Source organism: Babylonia areolata, chromosome 21 (genome assembly GCF_041734735.1).
Source record: "Babylonia areolata isolate BAREFJ2019XMU chromosome 21, ASM4173473v1, whole genome shotgun sequence".
NCBI lineage: Eukaryota > Metazoa > Mollusca > Gastropoda > Neogastropoda > Buccinidae > Babylonia > Babylonia areolata.
In genome coordinates, this window is record NC_134896.1 from 12,175,617 (window position 1) to 12,183,950 (window position 8,334).

At 45.1% G+C, this 8,334-nt stretch overlaps 1 protein-coding gene across 1 annotated transcript in view; it reads left to right on the forward strand.

The window, feature by feature from the left end:
* LOC143296717 (neuropeptide prohormone-4-like) overlaps positions 1-7,584 on the forward strand; it is a 47,529-nt gene extending 39,945 nt beyond the window's left edge. The window contains exons 5-6 of the mRNA XM_076608773.1: positions 5,943-6,183; positions 7,346-7,584. Coding sequence (XP_076464888.1) covers positions 5,943-6,139 — 197 coding nt within the window. The 3' untranslated portion in view covers positions 6,140-6,183; positions 7,346-7,584. The remainder of the gene's footprint in view (positions 1-5,942; positions 6,184-7,345) is intronic.
* The last annotated feature ends 750 nt before the right edge of the window (positions 7,585-8,334 follow it).

The following is an 8,334-nucleotide window of genomic DNA, read 5'->3' on the forward strand; positions in this document are numbered from 1 at the left end:
GTTCGTGTCGTGTTTGTGTCGTGTCGTGTCGTGTCGTGTTGGTGTCGTGTCGTGTCGTGTTGTGTTGGCGTCGTGTCGTGTCGTGTTGTGTTGGCGTCGTGTCGTGTCGTGTCGTGTCGTGTCGTATCGTGTTTGTGTCATGTCGTGTCGTGTCGTGTCGTGTCGTGTCGTGTCGTGTTCGTGTCGTGTCGTGTCGTGTCGTGTTGTGTAGGCGTCGTGTCGTGTCGTGTCGTGTCGTGTTTGTGTCGTGTCGTGTCGTGTCGTGTCGTGTCGTGTTTGTGTCGTGTCGTGTCGTATTATAGTAGTAGTAGATCCCCAGCTGGTAGCCTATCAGCTTACAGGTGATCCTACTCAGCAGTGTGTTGTGTCGTGACCGAACGCTGACCCCGAGATGGTGGCCCATCAGCTCACAGGTGATCCTCCTCAGCAATGTGTCGTGTCGTGTCGTGTTCGTGTCGTGTTTGTGTCGTGTCGTGTCGTGTCGTGTTCGTGTCGTGTCGTGTCGTGTTTGTGTCGTGTCGTGTCGTGTTCGTGTCGTGTCGTGTCGTGTTGTGTTGGCGTCGTATCGTGTCGTGTCGTGTCGTGTCGTGTCGTGTCGTGTCGTATTCGTGTCGTGTCCCCAGTTGTTGGCCCGTCAGCTCACGGGTGATACTCATCAACAACGTGTCGTATCGTGTCGTGTCGTGTCGTATTGCGTTTGTGTCGTGTCGTGTTTGTGTTGTGTCGTGTTTGTGTCGTGTTGCGTGTGTGTCGTGTTTGTGTCGTGTCGTGTCGTGTCGTGTTGCGTTTGTGTCGTGTCGTGTTTGTGTCGTGTCGTGTCGTGTCGTGTCGTGTTCGTGTCGTGTTGCGTTTGTGTCGTGTCGTAACGTGTTTGTGTCGTGTTGCGTATGGTATGTGTCGTGTCGTGTTTGTGTCGTGTCGTGTCGTGTCGTGTTTGTGTCGTGTCGTGTTGCGTTTGTGTCGTGTCGTAACGTGTTTGTATCGTGTTGTAGTAGTACTTGATCCCGGCTGGTAGCCTATCAGCTCACAGGTGATCCTCCTCGCTGTGCGTCGTGTCGTGTCGTGTCGTGTCGTGTCGTGTCGTGTGCAGGGGTGGGTGTAGGGGGGATATGTGTGTGTAGCGGTAGCCCAGCGGCAGTGCGCACCACGGTCTGAAACTGGTCCTGTTCATTGTGTCCCCAAGAAGAAGTACAAGAAGAAGACGCGGGAAAAGAGGAAGAAGATGGAGAGGGTGAGAAGTGAGTGGAGGGCAGGAGTAAGAGGAGGAGGAGGAGGAGTAAGAGGAGGAGGAGGAGGAAGAAGTTGTTAAAGTCTAAGCCATGTCATCCACCATCAAGGAGTGCAACTCCTTAGTCTCCCGAGAATGACGGGTGTTCGTCTCTTCTTCTACTTCTTCTTCTTCTTCTTCTTCTTCTTCGTTCGTGGGCTGCAACTCCCACGTTTACTCGTATGTATGCGCGTGGGCTTTTACGTGTATGACTGTTTTTACCCCGCTTTGTGAGCAGCCATACTCCGTTTTCGGGAATGGTGACGGTCTAGAAAAAGAAGAAAACGAGGAAAGTGGGGGAGGGGGGGGGTAGAAGAAGAAGAAGGTGGACGAGCAGGGGGAAGAAAAAGAAGTTAAAATCTGAGCCGCTCCGAATGCCGTGTCATCCACCATCAATGGTGCCACTCCTTAGTCTCCTGAGACTGACGGGTGTCGTTCTAGAAGAAGGAGGGAGAGGAAGGAGATGGCGAAGATGGAGAGGAGGAGTAGGAGGAGGAGGAGTAAGAAGAAGTTGTTAAAATCTGAGCCTCTCCGAATGCCGTATCATCCAGCATCAATGGCGCAACTCCTCAGTCTCCCGAGACTTACATGTGTCGGTCTAGAAAAAGAAGAAGAGAGGAGGAGGAGGAGAAGAAGAAGGAGAGGGAGGAGGAGAAGGAGGAGGAGGAGAGGGAGGAGGAGGAGAAGAAGAAGGGAGGTGGAGGAGAAGAAGAAGGAGAGGGAGGAGGAGGAGAAGAAGAAGGGAGGAGGAGGAGAAGAGAAGGGAGGAGGAGGAGAAGAAGGAGGGGAGGGAGGAGGAGGAGAAGAAGAAGGAGAGGGAGGAGGAGAAGGAGAGGGAGGAGGAGGAGAAGAAGAAGAAGGAGGGGGAGGAGAAGAAGAAGGAGAGGGAGGAGGAGGAGGAGAAGAAGGAGGAGAGGGAGGAGGAGGAGAAGAGGAAGGGGAAGGAGGACGAAGAGGAGGACGAAAAAGAAGAGGAAGAAGAAGCTGTTAAAATAATGTCATTACGAATCCCGTACCATCTACCATCAGTAATGCAACTACCTGATCTCCCGACACTGACGGGTGTTGGTCCAGAAGGAGACGGGTGGGTAGAGGAGGAAGAGAAAGAAGAACAAGAAGAAGAAGCTATTAAAATATAAGCCACTCACGATGTAGTATCATCCACCATCAATTGCGCAACTCCCTGGTCTCCAGAGACTGGCGGGTCTTAAAGAAGGAGAAGAAGAAGAAGAAGGGAGAGGAGGAGGAAGAGGAGGAGGAAGAGGAGGAAGACTAAGATTCTTAGAATCTAAGCCACACCCGATGCCATATCATCCACCATTAACTTCACAACTCTTTAGTCTCCTGAGACGGATGGGAACCAGAAAAAGAAAAAGAAAAAGTAGAAGAAGATGATGATGATGATGACGGTGGTGGTGGTGGTGGTGGTGGTGGTGGGGAAGAGGAAGAAGAAGAAGAAAAAGAAGAAGATGATGATGATGATAGTGGTGGTGGTGGAGGTGGTGGTGGTAAAGAATGATGAAAAAGAAGATGGTGAAAGAGAAGAAGAAGAAGAAGATGTGATTCCTTTGCTAATGTCACGAGTCTTTTAAATAATGCAGAGTTAATATCTGCTCGCATCTGTCGTCTTCGTGTCTCTGGAGAATGGTTGATCAGCAGTGATTGCTTCTGGTTTCTGGAACCGTGCTTATGGGGGGGTGTCACACAACGTGCTGTGTGTGTGGGTTGGTGTGGGTGTGCGCGCGCGTGTGTGTGTGTGTGTGTGTGTGTGTGTGTGTGTGTGTGTGTGTGTGTGTGTCTATGCGCGTGAGACTGTGTGTGTGTCTATGTGTTTCTCTCTGTGTGAGTGCGCGCGCGTGCGCGCATGTGTGTGTGTGTGTCTGTGTCTGTGTCTGTGTGTCTGTGTCTGTGTGTATGTGCGCACGCAGTGTGAGACTGTGTGTGTCTTTATGTTCTTCTGTGTACGCGCGGGCGCGCGCGCGTGTGAGAGAGAGAGAGATAGACAGAGAGAGACAGAGAGAGAATATATATATATATATATATGTATGTGTGTGTGTGTGTGTGTGTGTCTGTGTGTGTGTGTTCGTGTGTGTGTGTTCGTGTGTGTGTGTGTGTGTGTGTGTGTGTGTGTAGCTGCCCCCACCTCCCTTTGTCTTTCTCCTCTCTCTAACGTTTACATGAAGCGATTGTCAGTACGTCAATACACAATAAGATAGAATCTCCAGAGTGCATCTTATTGTGTCTCGTGTCATATGATTGTGTATGTTGCCTGTTGTCACCTACGAATATGAACATGTGGCAAACATCGTAGGATCAAGCTGCCAGGAGGATTTTACTTTGCTTCTTTTTTTTCTTCTTTTTTTTTTCCTTTGTAAACAATTTTCTAATCAATCAACAATCTGAACAATATATTATTGCTGAAATAACGTCCTTAATCGTAATGTTCAAAAACAATTCGACATTAATCTTTACATTTCTTGTTCATAGACATAGATACAAAAACACATGAATCATATTTGACATAATAATGATAACAACAATAACAACATCAATAATGATACTCATGATAATGATAGCGATAGTACTACTACTACTATTTCTACTACTACTACACGTAGTAGTAGTAGTAGTAGTAGAAATGATAATTTATACAGCGCCTTTTCGTGCAATACATGTTCTTTTTTTCTTTTTTCTTTTTTTTTTTTTTTTTTACATTATTTGTTCGCTGTATACTGCAAGCGCATACCACTCCATTGTTCCACATACTACTGTTTGTTGTTGTTTTTTATTGTTGTTGTTGCTTGTTTGCTTGTTTGGTTGGTTGGTTGGTTGGTTGGTTGGTGGATAAGTGAGAATGGAGAATCGTGGTGGAGTGTGTATTCAATGCTGCTGAACATTCCTGTCTCTGTTTGAAGGTCGGCCTGCCGATCTGTCTCTCACAACAATCAATCATAATCATAATAATAATAATGATGATGATAATAATAATGTTAATAATGATAATGATGATGATTATGATGATGATGATGATAATAATAATGATAATAATAATAATAATAATAAGAAGAAGAAGAAGAAGAAGAAGAACAATGATGATGATGATGATATCAACAACTGGAGGCAGGGGTTGGGGGGGGGGGGGGGCTTGAGACAAAACAACCTAGCATAAATCGACGATAACCCCACATCAAAATTTACAAGACACTTAAGTTGAAAAAAAAAAAAAACACAGCACGAGGCCCAACTGAAAACTCAACTGTAGAGGAGGCTACATGTTCAATGACGCTTTACAACACAAAACTGACGTGCAAAATGTTTTGAAAGGATGAAAAGGGAGACGCTGTAGCAGAATTGGTTAGGCACTGGACTTCAGGAGCCAGTTGCATTGCTTGGTTTGTTTTTTGTTGTTATTTTTTTGTATTTTATGGACAGTTACACGTGACTAAATGACAAACGTTGACCCAACTACGCCATTTGGTCAGCTCCATACTACACACAGTTAGTAGCGGGTTACGACTATACTAGGCTCTTCCGTCCGAGCAATGCAACAGGCTTCTGATCCATTGATCAGGACTCGAAGTTCTCTTTCGCCATGGTGTTGTGTCCTTGGGAAAGGCACTATAATCCGATTTTACCTCACTCCACCCAGGTGTGAATGGGTACCTGACCAGCCGGAGAAGCCTTTAAAAAATATATATTGAAAAATTAATATAAAATAAAATAAAAATGCGGCGGAAGCAGAAGATTGGGCCCCGGCTTCCTATGCCGAGCCATGGATAGAGTGGATGTGAACTCACTGGCTCGAATGGCGTTAAAAGATACGAGGTCTTTAACTCTTTTTTTTTTTTTTTTTTTTCTTTTTTAAAGAATGTGGAGTTAGTGTTGTTTCTGTGACTAGCGCAAAGATTTCTTTTTTTCTTTTTTTTAATGTGTTCCTGGCCTACAATTTCCACTGTCACTCGCATCGACCAGCAGGCTTTTTTGCGTGTGTGACCATTTTGATTAACTCGGATATATATAGGCAGCAACACTCCACTTTTGAAGGGTCTATGTGCCTGGTATGGTGGTGCTTTCATAATTCACTTCATATCTACATAGCTTGTGTGATCTTTGTTTATTTGATCTTTTCTACGTGTGTAAGCACAAACGATGAGAATCAATCCAGGCAGCAGAAGTGAATTGGGGATTGGGGGTTCATTCGTTTATTTATTTATAGTCTATTCATCTAAGATGATGATATTAGACTGAAAATAAATTATCATTATTATTATTATTATTTGGATTATTATCATTTCTGTCATAATCATGATTGTTATTATTAATTAGAAATCGACATTTCTGTATATTCGAATGAAAAGCGGGGCGGTTGAGGTTGGATGGGAGGGGTGGGGGGGAGGGGGGGACTAAGAAAGGAAGAGAGAGAGAGAGAACAGAATGTGGAAAAGATAGAGTACAAAATCTAAAATGGAGAGGGTGAGTGTCAGTGATTGGAGAAAGAAAAAACATAATACTGGAAGGGTGTGTGTGAGAGGCGGGACGGGGGAAGCGGGATTAGGACCAAAAAAAAATTATCAATAATCAAATATTGTATGCACTGCTTCTGTAGATTATTATTTGATTGGGGGTGGGGGTGGGTATTTACCCTAAAATAATGTGAACAACATGTCCAACACAGTGGCCAGCAGTCTGGAAGACCTCCGCAGGAGCCTCGGTCTGACGGCCCAGAACGTGAAAAACCTCCGCAGGGCCGTCCAGGGGGCCGTGGAAGGGGACGAGCGCCCCCTGCTGGCGCTAGGCATGCCGGACAGGGCCTGGCCGGAAGTGAAGTACCTGCTGGAGAGTCTGTACAACAGCGGCTTGGAACTGTGGTGAAGATGGGCGCTGGGGATGTGATGGTGGTGTGTGCACCACGAGTGGTGTGTACCTTTTTTTTTTTTTCTTTGATTAATAAGTTTATATATTTATTAGTTTCAAAGCACTCACTTCATTTTTTGACTGATTTATCATATTTTGAAAACAAAAATCAACGTTTTCCACAACTGACATAAAGGGAGTGACTTTTTCTCATATAATAGAAATTTTACAAATTGTATTGTGGTTCTCTTTTTATTACAACTGATTTCTCTGTGTGAAATTCGGGCTGCTGTCCCCAGGGAGAGCGCGTCGCTACCCTACAACGCCACCCTTTTTTTGTATTTTTTCCTGCGTGCAGTTTTATTTGTTTTTCCTATCGAAGTGGGGGGGGGGGGGGGTTGGGGGGGGGGGAGGAATATCGGCGACTGAGCCGTGATTCGAACCAGCGCGCTCAGATTCTCTCGCTTCCTAGGCGGACGCGTTACCTCTAGGCCATCACTCCACACGTTATTAGTTATAAGTTTCAAAGCACTCACTTTATTATTGACTGTAAGTGTGGAGAAGATGGGCGGGGATGTGATGGTGTGTGAGTTGTTTGTACCTTCTTTCTTGTTTCTTTGGATAAATGATTTTCCTCATCACCTGTATTTCCTATCACAAGGCCTGACAAAACCGCGTTGGGTTACGCTGCAGCGCTAAGTTTGCTTAGAGTTAAGAATGTTCCAAACTCCACGGTAAGGTCCATGGCAGCTTAGAGTTAAGAATGTTCCTAACTCCAAGGAAAGGTCCATGGCGGCTTTGAGTTAAGAATGTTCCTAACACCACGGTAAGGTCCATGGCAGCTTAGTGTTAAGAATGTTCCTAACTCCAAGGAAAGGTCCATGGCGGCTTTGAATTAAGAATGTTCCTAACTCCACGGTCAAGTCTATGGCAAAGTTATGCGGGGGGTGGGGGTGGGGGTGGGGGGGGTGCGCGCGCATGAAATTGCCTATGAGAATAGGGAAGGAGAGGGGGAGAGCGATAGGTGGAGAGAGATGAATTGCGTTAAAACCAGTTAAATGTATGTGTGTGTTTGTATGTGTGCATTCTTTAAACGTGTGTGGTTTATGTATGTGTGTCCTTATCGTTTGCCTTTATGGGATTCTTGATGTGTACGAACGCATTTGAGCAGACACAAAATTTGCACTTTAAAGGGACTATTAACAAAATGATGATGTGTTGCAGATACTGAGGATGCAGCCAAGTCTCTGATACCATCTGGTGTCCACAACAAAAGAACCATATATAGTGATATATATATTGACATCACAGTTGGAGATGCAGTTGTACAAAGAACAGAAGATAACCGATACCCATGTGAATGTGTGTATGTGTGTCTCTGTCTCTATCTCTGTCTCTGTGGCTCTTGTCTCTTTCTGTTTCTCTGTCCCTCTGTCTCTGTTTCTGCTCTTCTGTCTTTGTCTCTCTCTCTCTCTCTCTCTCTCTCTCTCTCTTGCTCTCTCATATCTGCCCTCTCTCTCTCTCTCTTATGTCTGCACCTCCTTCTCTCTCTCTCCCTCTCTCTCTCTCTCTCCCGCTCTCTCTCTCTCTCTCTCTCTCTCTCTCGCTCTCTCATGTCTGCCCTCTCTCTCTCTCTCTTATGTCTGCACCTCCTTCTCTCTCTCTCTCTCTCTCTCTCTCTCTCTCTCTCTCTCTTTCTTTCTCTCTCTTATGTCTGCACCCTCTCTCTCTTTCTGAAAAGTTCGAAATTGTAGAACAACTGGAAGTACTTTGTTAAAAACGAAACAAACAAAAAAACAAAGAAAAAAAACTACTAAGAGCATGTGCACTTTTTTGTCCAACTCCGTGAAGATGCATGGACTGGCTATCTTGTTCCACTGGGAAATTCTAGAAATGGAACCAGTAGGGAGGAGGGAAAGAGTATGGGTGAGGTGTCGCTGCATGAATAAAAAAAAAATGGACGGGTGGGGGGGGGGAGGGGTCTAAAAAAATTTTAAAATAAAAGAATTTTAAAACAATGACTGAAAGAAGAAGCTTGACAAGAACAAAAAAGGGTGAACTTTTTGTAACACAGGTGGGATTTAAGGGAAGATAAAAAAAAAAAGAAGAAAGAAACAATACGAAATATACCTAACACAGATGAACGATTACATGGAAAGTTCTCTCTCTCTCTCTCTCTCTCTCTCTGTCTGTCTGTCTGTCTGTCTCTCTCC